At 35.0% G+C, this 15,836-nt stretch overlaps 1 protein-coding gene across 4 annotated transcripts in view; it reads left to right on the top strand.

The window, feature by feature from the left end:
• The window catches only part of LOC110377678 (heterogeneous nuclear ribonucleoprotein L), a 428,881-nt gene that overhangs the window by 380,266 nt on the left and 32,779 nt on the right, over positions 1-15,836 (top strand). For all 4 annotated transcript variants that reach the window (XM_064042371.1, XM_064042372.1, XM_064042373.1 and 1 more), the window contains exon 5: positions 5,441-5,492. In XM_064042371.1, the coding sequence (XP_063898441.1) occupies positions 5,441-5,492 (52 nt within the window). The remainder of the gene's footprint in view (positions 1-5,440; positions 5,493-15,836) is intronic.

The following is a 15,836-nucleotide window of genomic DNA, read 5'->3' on the forward strand; positions in this document are numbered from 1 at the left end:
AAAGGCACACTGTATATATATTTAATATGGACAATGCATATTGTAATTTAAAACATAAATTCGTATAAAAAAGTCGAGTGTAGTGGATTGTTACATGTATTTTTTCTCCTTTCTGCTAACTATATTCTATAAAGTAAAATAAAATATTTCCCATTCAAATATTAAACGCTGAAATCCAATATTCGGGATTTCAATAAAAAATACACTGAAATATAAAAGTGGTATTTTATATGAAAGAGTATCGATAACGCACCGCACCACAGTCCTATTTAACGATTCCGAAAAATGAAGATTTCGCCAGTTTACCGACAAGCGTCATGGCCGGCGATCCAATAAAAAAGAATCGTTCCATTTCGAATTTCGAACGGCAGGCAGCTATTTGCTTGACAACCGTCGCGCTGTTTGGACGTGTGTCCCGATCGCAAGGATCGGAAAATTTTCCGTTTAATTTTGTATTTTCAGTTAAAATTGGATTCGTCTACGTAACAGAGTAAAGAGGTTTTATCCATTGCTTTTACAGTTAAAATAAGCTCTGAAATGTTTTATTTTTTTTATCGGCTTTTGGTTTTATGAATTCCAGTATTTGCGTATACCATTTTTCAGATTTATTAATATTTGTTCAACAAAATCGTGGCATTAATCTATCACCTGTCATTTTAACACTGAAGTATCAGATTATATTCAGTTTAATAACGCTTTTAAATAAAATCTCTTTGTATTCATGGCTTTTCATGAGTCATAATGAAAAAGCGGCGTTATATAGTACTGTGATGTCATGATACATTAATCACAGCGGTTATATTAGCGTGTTTAGGTATTTTGTTGACAAAATATTGTTAGGTTGTAAGGAGTCGGGATTAATAGAGGTGTGAAACCTTTTGTTTTGGGTATTGATTAAGGAATTATTGGGTAACAAAGTTTTTTGTCATCTTTTATGTTGTCACAGTTGTCCACTGCTGGACAAAGGTCTTCTCCAACCTTGTAATTTGCCCAATTCTTACCTATAATGCCTATAAGTAACTCAACTTGTTATATTTTCCCTATATCAGTATCAGTCTACATACATATATCAAAATTGAGGTGGTCCAAAAGGAAAAATAATCTTAAAGAAGCAGTTTAAGCTCCGTACGGACAGTTAATGTGTTTTATTCCGCTGTAGTGCTGTACAATAAAATACCCAAGCAAATAAAGGATTTTGTTGACAAACCAACTTCTTCCCTTTTTAATCCCAGCATTGGGCAAGTCAGGCGCTTTCGCGTCCGCTAACCTGTTGTAACGCGTCGCTAAAAGCTCTTGCTTCAAGAGTTCCCTTGTGAGAAGCTCGCGGCTTTGGCTTACCTAAGGGTTGCCAGGCACTGAATAAATATGGCATTTTGACATAAATATGAATATGCGAAAAACGTAAAGTGTCATTATAAAAAAAAAAACAGACTTTAGCAAATGGTATTAGAACAAAGTTATATTTTTTTCCTATGCACCTGTAAAATCTTTTATAATAAAACCAATTAGGTATGTCTTAACATACGAACAAAAATCGTTGAAAAAATCTTCCTCACAACGTGATTCTCATTTCTCCGCGTCCGGTGCCTATATCATGACAGCGGGTTTCTATGTAACTTTTCAGTTACCAGTGCCACTTCCAAACTTCTTTTTTTTCTAAGTCTATTAGCAAACTCTATTGCCATAGAACTGTCATATTACTACGCAACTTCTGCACATATGTCAACATCCCTCCATTATTTAAAATTTATTACATCCCAAAAAAAAAACACACAAAAACTCGGGTCACGCGACACCGCTTAAAGGTCTTTCAAAGAAGAAAGAAAATAAAAAATCCCATGTTTTTTTCTTTGTACCTTTCTGGCACGTGTCAGCCCTTAGAATTTGACCCTTGTATTATCGATCCCTTCCTTGATAATATAATAGGGCTGACACTCGCCAAACGTTTTATTGTGACACCCCTTGTCGTGGCTAATGGCTAATGGCTAGTTAAGTTATGGTGCTTTGTAATGATTTGCATTTTAATACAGGTGAGGGGTAAAAGTCGCTTATTAAGTTTGTATTGGCTTCAGTGACCATTGGTCGCTTCAAAAGTTGACTTGCTTGTTGTGTTAAGTGACCATTCATTCAAAAGTTGGCTTTGATAGTTTCAATACTGTATTGAATGAAACTTGAAAAGTGAAAAGTGACATTATCATTTTCATAATATGGAGCAGTAAGCTTTCTAAATAAGTGTATTTAACAGTGTAATAAGATGAAGAAAAAAATCACATGGAAACGTGATTGAAAAACTATGTAATAGGTGTAATGATCAATGACCTGGATGCCTTTTATGTGTTTTAAAAAGCCTTGGTTAAGTTTCAATAACCGAAATAAAAGTGTGGATTCTTGAATGGTCCCTCATTAAAACATTTGACAGATGTCTTCAACCTTTTCAAAAATGTAATCAAATGCAAAATAATATCTAAAAGAACTAGTTCAGTCCACTTATGGTGTTAACCCCTTAAAATTCAACCGGCGTATAAAGTAGAAACGATAAACGGATAACATTTAAAACATGAAAAGCGGGTAGAAGGAAAAACTCGACTATTTAACATCCGATTAAGTTAAAATAAAAAAAGTCCGCCGCTTCGGTCCGCGGGCACGTAAACTAGGCGGGAGCTTTTTTTAGGGTTCCGTAGCGAAATTGTATATTTGTTTATTCTAATGGTAACTATAAAATTATCTCCTACTTTTAGAGTAAAAAGTTTTTAAAGTCCAATGATATTCTTCTTACTTAACTTATCTGTCAATAATTATAAGAAAAATACTCGCTATATAAAAATCAAGTTAATTACCCGTAGACGCAAACATCATTGATGAAAAATACAAGTATAAATGATCATCAATATATTTAATAGTATTTATTGAGTTGTCTGTGTAACTGGGTTGAGAAGGTCAGATAGGCTGTCGCTCCTTGTAAAACAGGTAAAAAGGTACTCAGCTGCATCCCTAGACTGAAAACAGTCCCCAACATAGTTGGGAACAGGCTCGGAAGATGATGATGATGATAGTTTCAAAATAAAAGTGATTTATTTGTCCTACGGAACCATCCCAATTTGTATCGTCATTTTTCTTTCGCGTAACAAATGGGGCATGCAAGAGTAACAAGTTAAAATTCTAAATGAACTCGAAATGTTGCCGACCTCTGCATACGAATAACTTATTTTTAGCATTTAGCCGTTTTTACGTGAATGTGACTGCTGTTCAGGATTTGTACTGCTTTTTATTATTTTTCATTTTCGATGCAAATGACGGGTTTAAGAAATATGATATTGTTTTTCATTCGTGTCAAATATTGATAAGAAAAACGTCTAAACAGATTTCTTTGAAATGTTTGGTTATTTCATTAGAGGTAATTTGCTGTTCTAACCAAGGAGTACTTGATCTATCTAAACTCTTCAGGTTTTGTACCTCTAGTATCGGTATAGCCCATTTTTAGGGTTCCGTACCCAAAGGGTAAAACGGGACCCTATTGTTTTCGCTCCTCTGTCCGTCCGTCCGTCTGTCACCAGGCTGTATCTCATTAACCGTGATAGTTAGAGAGCTGAAATTTTCACAGATGATGTATTTCTGTTGCCGCTATAGCAACAAATACTGAAAACTAGAATAAAATAAATAATTTGTTTTTTTTTGCTAATTTTTGTTCTGGTACGGAACCCTTCGTGAGCGAGTCCGACTCGAATTTGGCCGGTTTTTATAGTCAGATTTGCTTAATATAACTCTCGATATCTATTTAACCCACGCAACTTCAGACATCACTTCCCACCCATTACTCGCACCGTAAAGCGTAAACAGCGCAAAGTTCTCCCCCCCACAAAATAGCGATACATATACCTCTAAAGCGGGCCATTTCCTTGCAGCGCTGCAGTGCTAAGCACCTCTCGCTTTAAGCGCTAGATTGTCTGCTTCTTTGTCAGGCAATCGGATGCACGCGGGAAGGGGAAAGGGGAAAGCGTTTTGTTTTTTTCGTCACAAAGATGGATAGGTGTTCTTTTTTTAAATTGGATGGAACATTATTGACCTGTAAACTTTTGCTGGTTATACGGATGGGAAATTTTATGCATCACACTGATATTGATAGTATTAATAAGATATTCAGAACAAGCAATAGCTAAAAGTAAAGCCTTAATAAGAAAACACAAGGCTTAACTTCTTAAAACAATTGTTTACTTTAAAAATTGAACGTGAAAATTCATGGTAAGTTGTTTTCAGAAAACTGACGTTTATGTTGTCGGTGAACTTAGGCCACATAGTCTTACTAGACCCGCAAAAATCACCACTCGGAGATCAAGTGATCAACAATTAAAACATAGTATGATAAATACTAAAAACCTAGATATACCATACTACATTGCGTATATTCCACAAAACAATAGGAAGCGCGTTTCTATAGGTTTTGCCAAGTTATCATTGTTAGGCCATAGAGTGACCGGTAATAGGAATAAAAATTTAAGAATTCCCTTTCATGCTGTACCGAAATGCGTGTACATACCTAGTTACTAAAAAAAATGTTGACATTCTCTAGTTCATAGTGAAGCCGATTGAATACAGAGCGGGCAAATTTTTTAATTTTTGAAACGAAATTACACTTTCTGTTTAACACTAGTTATTTTGTAAACCTACTGATCACCTATTAAGTCATAGTATCTAGTAGGTATTATGAATTGATGCGAATTGGTAATACACCAAAGAAGGAAAGGTGTCTAGACTAAAACTCAAATACAAACAAACTTGGCTTTAAAACGTCTATTTTGAACGTCAAAAACCGAAGACAGCTCTCAAGGCCTTTCAGCACCTATGTATTTCCACTCAAATTCCTCTGTGGTTTCACCCAAACCTCTTAATTTTATGAATTCCGCCTCAGCCTCTGTCAACCCGCTGGTTTCCCAGCCCCATACAAAAAGGGTGGGTGCCAGTAAACGCCGCAAGACGCAACATATTGGAATAGCTTGCATATCGCGATACAGAACTACCCACAATTTCATTCGCCTTTGTATGAATGCTACGATTTAGGGGTACGTGTGAAAGGGGTCAAAACGTTTGCTGACATGCTTTTCTTTTTGTGTCTGTAGGTTATTGTGTTCTTGAGTAATTATGTACTTTATTGCTTCATGCATTTATCGGACTGTTTTGAACCTAGCAATATTTATTATGTTAGTGTCAAGATGAAAAAGTATGGTGATCCAAATTGTTGATTTTTCAATACCCGTGCAGAATCGTGCAAAATACGCGTACCTACGTATAATTATAAATTATCATTCTTTAATTTATTATCTATTATCTTATTCTATACTTCTTTTGGGTTATTAAATATCAAACATGACCATTAGAAAATATTTTGTATTGTGTAACATTAATTTCCTATTGAAATAATTGATTTTTGTTCTTTTTGTTACAGCCTGAAAGATTGAACGTATTCAAAAATGACCAAGACAGTTGGGATTACACACGTAAGTAGTTTTCACTTTCTATTGATAGATGTACTCCTAGTAGTTATATCCCGCGCCTTAATTATAAAACACTGCTAAAAATGAAAAAGGTATCATAAATTTTTGCAACTATTTAATAATATTTGTTTTTTATCTTGAATTGTATTGAGTATTTTAATTACGGTGCTCATTAATTAATAATTGTTTTTAAATATACTGCTTTATAAACCATTTAACCGAAGGATTTCTCTTCGCCATAAAAATTACTCCTTAAATTGTACAAAAATTAATATCATTTTACTTGTCCGTCGTTTAAATGGTTGGTACCTTAAATCGTATATTACACAGTGCTATGTGAAGTAGCGAACATTAAGGCTGCCTGTCCACCTGAGCGGAGCTATTCTGCGGAGTGGAGAAACTGAGAAATATTAACCAATAGGATTGTACAAAATCTCCGCTCCTCAATCCTATTGGTTAATATTTCCCAGTTTCTCCACTAAGCAGCCTAGCTCCGCTTCGGTGGACAGGCACCCTAAAACTATAAAAATCTCAAAAGTAAGCACGTACGAAAAACTATGAAATAAGACACTCCGCTTATGTCAGAATTTGGTAAAGCAACTTCGTATGCAAGTGCTTGACTAAATTCAGACTTTACAAGTTATTTATTAACACATTTTAAACGCCCCAAAACATGCACACATTTTCTAACTAAAATGTTCATTTGTTCTTAAACGGTAATTTAGGAATTTACAATATAGCGTGAAATAACGCACAGTGTTTAAAATTTTCACTTAAGTATATTTATTAGTTCACTTCCCTAAATAATTTTACAATAAAGGATAATTTTTAAATTACTCTTTGGTATTTTATAATGCTTTTTATGTATTTATTAGTAGGTAAATAAGATGTTTTAAGGCATGTCTGCTTTTATTGCATGGACCTACATTTTGTTTACTTTCTTAATACATTACACATGAAAATGTCTACACGATTCTTTTTACATATATACCAAAAGTTATTACATTTTTGCCTTACCTACATTAAAATTGCTTCAGATTTTTCTCAATTTTTCAAGGTAAGGTTTTGCTTTCTATATTTTAATTTTATACTGAAATTTCTAAATCCTCGTCATTTTAGGTTACTCAAAATTAAGTAGACCCTTTAGCCGGCCATTATTAAGATTTGAGAACCATTAATTTTTAATTTGCGTCGTAAATTTTTTCTCGAATGTAAAATATATTTCTCTATCAAAATGAGCGCCTGTTTCATTTTAATATTAAAGGAAATCAACTTAAAACTCTCACAAAAGGCGGTTAGTGCGTCTAAAAGACTCCTTTTCATATGCAAAAGAACCGGATTTATCCGGTTACCGCCAGTTCTGAGCAACAACAAGCAACGGACCGAACGGCAAGGCGCCATCTTAGAATTGTAAAAGTTTGAATTTAAAGTTATTTTTTTTATTACAAAAGACGGGAGCTCGTTTCATTGTTGCGTTCTTAATTTAAATTTGACGTTTCTGTGAAGGTTTTTTTTTAAATTTCTTATGCTGATTTTGGTCGTCAGATGTTGTGAGATAGACGAGGGCGCTTTTACTGTAACAGATACCCGTCAAACAATGTAGAAAAAATGCTTTCCTGTTTAATTTTGAATAACAAAGTATGAAACTGCAGAAAGTAAGTACCTAGGTACTTAATTTAATGCTCAGCGGTGAGTTAGGTACGGGGGTGATGAGACAAACTTCTAGTTATTTATGACTCAACTAACACAGATATGAAATTAATACAATGTCCTCGTATGAAGGACAGATAATAATCAAAATGTCATATCTCCATGAACTAATGGTTCTGTAGCTCGTTAGCGAAAGACCATCAATATACCAACTATTGGAAATCAGTGGAGAAAACACGTTGGAACTAGTTATAGTCAATTTAAATTCTGTCGTTAGAAGACATGCATATTACATATCGAATGGCTTGAAATGAGATAGAATGTCTTTAGATTAGTTACCATACATGTCACTGTCATATAAAAGCAGATAAAAAATTAATCGTATTTTTCGAAGAAGGCTACAAGGCTTAAATTTTTATACCGGAAAGCCTCAGAAAGTACCTACAGAATTAATTTAAAAAAAAAATTGGTCATGGTTGGGAAGCTACACTACCCTCGAGTAAAATAGACATGTACCGTCGTACCACAAAAACTTATACAGTCTTACTTATAAACGTGAATTAAATATATACTTAAGGGATGTTTAAGAAAAAATCTTACTTATATACGTGGCTGAAATAAATCATTTTTTTAGCAATGTCTTAAATGAGCTGTCAAATTAAGTAGCCTCACACCCTTGTTTAACCCACTAATTAGCAAAATGGCTGGATTCTTACCAGCTGATTTTTCATTTCCGGTTTATTGATAGCTCAACTTTTTAATTTTATATTTTACGGATGCCATTGTTGCCATTACACAACGTTTTCATGACAAATATTTTTTTAAGCTACCAACATTCCGGTAGTGTTGAGAAATTAGTATGTTTTTATGTAATTAATTAATAAATAAAAAATAAACAATGATTAGAAGATGATTAGTTGATTTTTATAAGTAAGGCTGTTAAACGTCAGTTTAAGACTCATCTAAAAAAATGACAAATTATGACGTTGACCATTTTGCAGACACAATTTTTTAGACAAGTGTAAAACAGACTTTTAAGTTTTTGTAGTAAGGCCAATTTTGTCCAAGTAAGGGAAAGAAAAACTAGCCATTAAATAAAAAAAAAACCTTAACAAAAATATTAAAATACCTCTTTCACACTCTACTTCAAACGGTATACTTAAACTACTTATAAGGTTAGGCGCACACAATAAATTTCCCCGCTAACGAAGAGGAGCGTGTTCTAAGGAAATTGCGATCGCCGTCGCTCAGTGAAAGTCGCCCGCAGCGACCTCTGGCGCACGACCTGGTGCAATAGATATGTTAGTGCAGAAGGACCATTAGTATTTTTCTTTTTATCGAGCTAGGTACTAAGTATTTTATTAATAATTTACTCTGACGGCCAGTTTCTTCATCAAACATAAAAGTCAAAGTAATGTCTAAAGTAAAAGTAACGGTCAAATTCGTTTTTTATGGCTAAAGTAACAGCCAAACTTATAGATAAAATCGTTAAAAAACGAATTTGACCGTTACTTTTACTTTATGACATTACTTTGGCTTTTACTTTTGTTGAAGAAACTGGCTGTTAGTAGGGAAGATAGTGAGTAAGTGACAGCCATACGGATCGATCGATCATAAGGGTGTGCAACGTTTGGCACGGTTGGTCGGTGGATGGGTGACCATAACCAGTGTTTTGGAAGGTGTATTAGATTTGATGGGTTTTCATTAGAACATCTTTGGTAGTGACTATTATGGTCGGAAGTCTGAAAGTGTCACAACCAGTCTTACCAAGTTTTATCAATCGACCAGGTTGCGGAGGGTAACTGGGTTGTGGAGGCTGTCGCTCCATGTAAATAAAGCACTGGTGCTTAGCTACATCCGATGAAGAATGGAAGTCGACCCCTACATTGTTTATGTATGAAATACCTACATACATGAACTACATATATTTTAATAGAAAACAGAACAATAACTAATGAAAAGATGCCTCTGTGTAACGTAGTATGTCCTGAATGCAACAGAGTTAATCTTCTGTATTTTCTTTGCGGCATGCATGCATTATCTTTAGAAACGTGAGGATTGGATGCTTAGAGGCAGCGCTCAAGTAGAATAGCTGGCGGCACCGCACAGATTATCCAGATAACTAGTCTGGCTAAATATTTAGACTTTGTACTTTTTGTGTGGGGAAAATAAGAGGCAATTTATAAGTTTAGCCCCGAGTTTTCATTCATATTCTGGGAGAACTACTTATTGCGACCAGATAAGAAGTGGTCTGTGTTCTTTCTAAGGCTCTATTGTAGGCTATTTTTAGGCAGAATTTCATTTAATTCTAATACTACTGTAGTTTTGGGGTGAAAACGATTTATTGATTATATTAATATTATTAATAATGAGGTGGTGAGGCGAGGTAGGTTGTAACCGGTCAATTACAAAACCACGAATGGAATTGACAGATCGTATTAAAGTTGATAATTGTCAAGTTTTTCTTTGAGGAATTGTTTCTTGTCTCTTCTTTTTGTGAAATTAACAACTTTAGCGCCCAAAACTAGGTGAAAGGACTTTGTATATGTAGTTAATATAAGTTAATATAGGAGATGTTCCTACATAAGCATATATGAATCGGTATGTACGTTTGTCTTATAAAATTGCTACTGACAAGCAACGTCGAAAAATATCCCTTCCAAAATAAGAATCCAACAAACCTTTAGAAAAACAAGTTAATTAATCATGTCTTTTGTAATGCAGAAAATCGTTCAGAAATACTCCTTCTCGGCCATTAATCATCGACTGGGTTCAAAACTTAATAGTCTGAGATCTTCTAATGGATAGAGAATACTTTAACTGCAAAAGGAATTGAGATTGCAAGAACGATGTAATTAAGAAATGAATTCTTTGGCAAAAACTATGGTCTATTAAATTGGGTTTTAGATAATGATAGTTTTGTGACAGGAATGACTAGTAAAATATAAGTCTTTTCTTAGGTGATTAGGTAAAATAAGTTGGTTATATGTATGAGATTGAACATATTTTGAGTAGGTAATAAGATTTTTGTAACTTTATTCTTATTGGCATTTGCATCTTATTATGTAGCATAAAATGACAGATGAAATATTTTTCATTGATTGATAATACAGTGATCTGTAAAAAGTTATTATTTGGATGGGCATCCTACATTAATTTATTCTCCGAACTTTTTAGCAGAATAATATTCAGCTAAAAAGTTTGTAGTATAAATTCACCTGTTATCACCGGTTAAAAAGTATCTATAGTTTTCATCTATAAATGAGCTAATATTGAAATATTTTTTCTTGCCGGACCAGATCTTAATATTAGCGCGTTCCAACAAATCCTTCAGCTTTATTAGTGTAGATTACAGCTACCTCTACCTTTATTCAATCCCAATGAAAAATCTCCCCATTCCCAATCAAACGATCGCAAAACTTTTCTAATAAATAAAACAAAAGGGCTTTTAAATCATTCCCGTAACTGAACCCTTAAAAATCTGAATGAACGGAGAGTGCCAAATGTTGATGCATTTTGCATAAATTTTCAGTCGTGAATTTTAAATCAGTTATCGGCGTTCTGGTTCCCTTCGGACTATGGTAATCGGGTTTCCCATCGATAAATGGAATTTTTGAATGAATGCAACTTGGAACAGATTGCCTGTGTAATGGTTGATTTGTGTTTGCTTGAATAAGGTTTGAAATGTGAAGGTTTGTGTTGCTACAGGAAGAATTTGATTGTGAAGTTGTGTGGGAGTTTTGGTAGTGTATTTGGTCTAGGGCTTCTTTTTGGACTTTCCGTTAGGAGGTATAAGATGACGAGTTTTCTTCTTGACTGTTAAAATGACAATGTAATTTATGGCACTAAAGAAATGACCACAAGCCTTCCCCATTTATTTCCGTTATATATACTTACTAGCCCGTCTAGAAAGGCTATAAGGCTACTTTTGGGGACGGGCCGCTGGTAAAACCCCTGGTGAAAACAAATCAAGAAAATATTTATTTATTATAGGTAAAATGCTCTTTTCTTCACGAAAAAGAAAACTTCTAAGACACTGAAACTTTACAACATTATCTACTCCGACACACCTACAACTGCTTCATCTAATTCCCTCAGCTCGTACCCTACAAAAGGAACAGTTTTCCTTGCAAAAAGAACATTCTGCCTTTTCCAGGGAACATTGTTCCTTGCGGGAATTGCATCAGGGAAGCTATGTGCATTGATTTTATTATCAGCTACTGTCTCTCGATAGGTTTCTTGTGTAACTGCTGTAAGTTCATTCATTTTGCCTGCTTCGGCTGTAGTTTCGTTTGTATGTAAATTATTTTCTTTGAGTATCGATTTAGGGTTGATTTAAATTTTTGTGGATAGTTAGTGAAATATCTCCTAATTGGGCCAATAATAAGTTTGATTTTGTAAAATCTATATGTATATAAAATACCATCTCTTTTGTCTATGTTGCCAGTATTGACAGACAAAGAAAAATATGCGGCTTGAAATTAGCGTCATTAAACTTTAAGGGCATTTATTTCTGAATTGGTACCATAATAGCTACCAATTTTCCCAATATTATGAACACCAAATTAATTACGTTACCTACCGACAAAATAATTTCACAAAGTTTTTCATTACTACCCAAAACACCGATTTCCTCTCAATGAAAATCCCAACACGATAAATTCATCAATACGGAATAGCTTTTTAAAAAAACTCTCAAGTTTTTATGTTCTCCTATTAAATCGACAACTTTGGCAATTTCGGAATCAAACGGAAAGTTTATCAAAAGAAATGTTGAAGAAACTTGCAGAAGAAGATTTTATATTATGGCAAAGGAAAGTTATTTTCGATGCAGTAGAATCCACTTGGAGTCTACAATGTACCTGGTTTTGTGGAGAATTGTGAATGAAATGGATTTGTGGGATGGATACTTGAATCGGTTGAATATGTCCAAGAAGACTATTTTAATAATAATGTATTATTGAGCTTAAAACTCATCCTTCTGAGATCTAAGAGACATACCTAATTAGTACTGTTTTTAACAGTAATGGAGACTTTGTTTCAACAAAAAGTTTGTAAAAGTTCTAATTTGGTAGATATTCATCATCCTCCGAGCCTTTTTCCCAAACTATGTTGGGGGGGGGAGTTGGGGGTTGGGGTTTTTCCCAAACCATGGGGAGGGGTATGTGCTGCCTCGTTGGTCTAGCTGTCGCAAGTGCGGCTGCTGAGCACGAGGTCTCGGGTTCGATTCCCGAGTCGGGCCGAAATCGCTTTGTGGGTTTTAGAAGACTTTCACAAAGCAGCCCGGAGCCTGGAAGCTGGTGATTGATACACCCGTGCATCGGAGAGCACGTAAATGTCGGTCCTGCGCCTGATCTCTCACCGGTCGTGTCGGATTGCCGTCCCATCGGGTTATGAGAGTGAAGGAATAGTGAGTGCACCTGTGTCTGCGCAAATGCTCGTGCACTATAATATGTCCTGCGTAGTTGGCTAATCTCCTTACATGAGAAAAGCCGCCGTAGCCGAGAATCGGCTAGGAGGACATCATCATCATCATCATGTTGGGGTCGGCTTCCAGTCTAACCGGATTCAGCTGGTATTCAGCGAATTTGGTAGATATTGATGACTCAAAATTACTTTGTATTATTCCTATCAGTAGTTTCGATAATTATCGTACTCTTTCTAAAACAGAGCAAAAAAGCACATCTATTTACAACACCAGTTTACTTTTTAAACCCTAATGCACACTCACATTAGAAACACCAGATAAGCAAAAATAAAACAGCATCGCTTAATCTCAGTGTGCTCATCTCCTAAGACTTGGCTCAGGAAGCCCTCGGGTCGTTAGACCAGTCATCTCAGTAATACATTGTTATACGTATCGCTTGCGCGGAACCTCGCCCCAACAGATCTAATGCAAGAAGATTTTTTCTCGAACAAAAATCTTGGCGCCCAACGTGGGACTAGATATGGTGGTTCTTATTACCGATGCGAATAAGAATTTTAAGTTGGTTTGTTTTGTTTAGATGGTTTTGAAGCTAATAAGAAATCGCTGTGCTATTTTCTGTAGTTTTTTAAACTATATTTTAAGCTGGATGTTGCTCTTCTAGCTCCAAACAAAGATACGTTCTGCTATTTACAAATTCTTCTAAATGTATTTATTTATTTTTATTTAGGATCTCCAACAAGTAAAAGTTGTACACATAACATGACATAGGTATGACAAAACAATGGAAATATAGTATACAGTGTTCTCCTTCACTTATAGGAGACCATAGCACGCACAATACATGTACAAGTATTACTGCATTAACCAAATGAATTTGCGACAAAACTGCTAACAATCATCGTTTATCGCATGTCTACATATATAGCAGATATTAATTAATGGATTAATGAGATGAAATGAGTATAGGGGAAGACAGTAATATTCGTAATTGCCTATTCAGAAAGGTTATGGGCCTTTTAGGATAATGCGAAAGAAACTGTCCGAAAGAATTGCTTTTGTCCATCTAACTAAATCCGAAACAGATACCAGACGGAAGGTTTTCGTAGATTTTTTTCCCAGTTTTTAAAGAAATTCAAATAGATATTCACTAAGTTTCAAGGCAAGATAAGTATACTCTTTTATAATGTGAGCTGAAAGCTGCATTGTAATTCAAATTCAACTTGAAATATACTTCCAGACTTCTTTCGTTTTTCTTCTTCAAGGAATTTATAATTAGACGAGAATGTTCTTTATGCAAGTTATTATAAGTCTTTAGTGAGTCAAAGAGGATTTCAGTCTTAGTTAAGGCAACTCTTATTTCTTTTGGGTTTCAAATTGACTGGTACATTGCCAAATACAAAACTATGATATTCATAAGCATCATAATTATTTCAGCATAACACCCGATGCAGAACTAAATACAGACCAAGGAATCAAGGTGATCAATCCACCTAGAAGTGCTAACCAGTCCACACGAAACCCTTTATTAATACCTGTGCGCATTCCAGTCGCAAATAACTCCAGTACACGTATGTAGTGTTTACGAAACAAATATATAATAGCATGATAAATCCAGGCAGTGCTGAGTTCCGAACAAATATTTTGATCATGCAACCTATGCTGGGTTGGGTAAACAGGTCTCGTTGCCAAGTGTGCTAGTTATGAGTCTACCTATGTTCTGGCCTAGGCAATATGTTTGGGCTGAAGATTTAGTTGAGGCATTGTTCCTAACTGACTATCTTGGATGACGAGGTTTGCAATCTTTGTTAGGTCTTGGTTTTCCAAAATTTTCTTTAGGTTAAGCAAATTTTGGAGCGTCTGCTATTCCTTATTCTTAACTAGCTATAACACGCAGGTCCACTCAAGCGTCCCAAGGGAGCTATTATCCTCATATGGACAAAAACAGGACTTTATTGTGATGCGTCCTTAGAGATTTTCGCATTAATGATATGAGTAGGATAATTATGGTACCTGATGAGGACTTGAAAAAGTTGCAATTTTCTAGTAAAAATGTAGTCTACATTTCATAATTCTGCGACTGGTTTTGTTGAAAGCCCCACATATAAAGCCCGGATTGTGTGTCGTGTCAAGAGGACACTCCGTCCCACTCTGAAAGAAAGTAATTCAAAAGATAAGGACCATGCGCTCATTAATTAAACTTAATTAAAATTCCCTCTCTTCTTTAAGACGGTAGTAATACTGTACTCTGAAATGATTAATTGCAAGTGGGTAGTTAGCAGAATTTATGCGCTGCGTTGAATATTTAAATTGTTTCAACCACTTGGCGTAATTTAAGTCCTTTTAAGATCACGATGGCAAAACAACTTGGCAGTCTCTTTACTCAGGTTTTTAGTGAAAATCTTCACTGGTATATTAGCTTCCTGAATCTTTAGTGTTACTTGTCGAAATTGCATAGACCTCTTAAGTTAGAAATAAAAGCTTTTGAATTTGACAATTCCTTAAGTAAATACCAAATATCATTCCCCAAACTTCAGAACACAAAACGTGTCAAAAATACAACCTAACAATCCCAGAAACCAAGACTTGCCACTACAAATTCACCTGATCGCTTCAAAGAGAATCTTCAATGAATGGCGTGCGATTCTATTCAGGGGACGTAGGAAGGGAGGTCAGTAGGGGAAATTGCCTGACCATCCTGACCTCATTGTGTGGGTCCCGACAACGGCTTAATGACGGCCGTGACGTCACGTGTCATGGGGTATCCGTTTCCGAAGTAGGGTACGTTTGTTGCTTTTTTGTGTAAAAGTCGCCATTGTTTTTTGGGGTGATAATGAGTGTGAATGTACCAGGGATGTAGAGGGCGTTAGGAGTTTTTGGCAACTAAAATCTTGTGTTATGTAACGTCATACATAGGCAGAAATAAAAATGAAGGATTGAATTCATTTCTATTAAAGGTGTGATGCACTTTGCAGAATTATTTGTGTTTAGACAAAAAAAAACTGAATCAAAAGCGTTCTTTTATTTTCCTTAAAAATTTACCTACTCCCAAACACACAAATGAAGCTAAATATAACTGTGTAATTAGATGAGACCCCTAAACAAATTAATATGGGGAAAAACTCGTTTCAGCGCTATTTATAATCAAGGAAATGGTCCTACATTACAAAATATAAATCAACACTTATTATATTCAGCATGAGATTTCAACCCCTTTTTATAACAAAATATACATATATTAATAAAAAACAAGGTGAAATTGGTCTAACACT

The sequence above is a fragment of the Helicoverpa armigera genome, chromosome 28 (assembly GCF_030705265.1).
Source record: "Helicoverpa armigera isolate CAAS_96S chromosome 28, ASM3070526v1, whole genome shotgun sequence".
Taxonomy (NCBI): Eukaryota; Metazoa; Arthropoda; class Insecta; order Lepidoptera; family Noctuidae; genus Helicoverpa; species Helicoverpa armigera.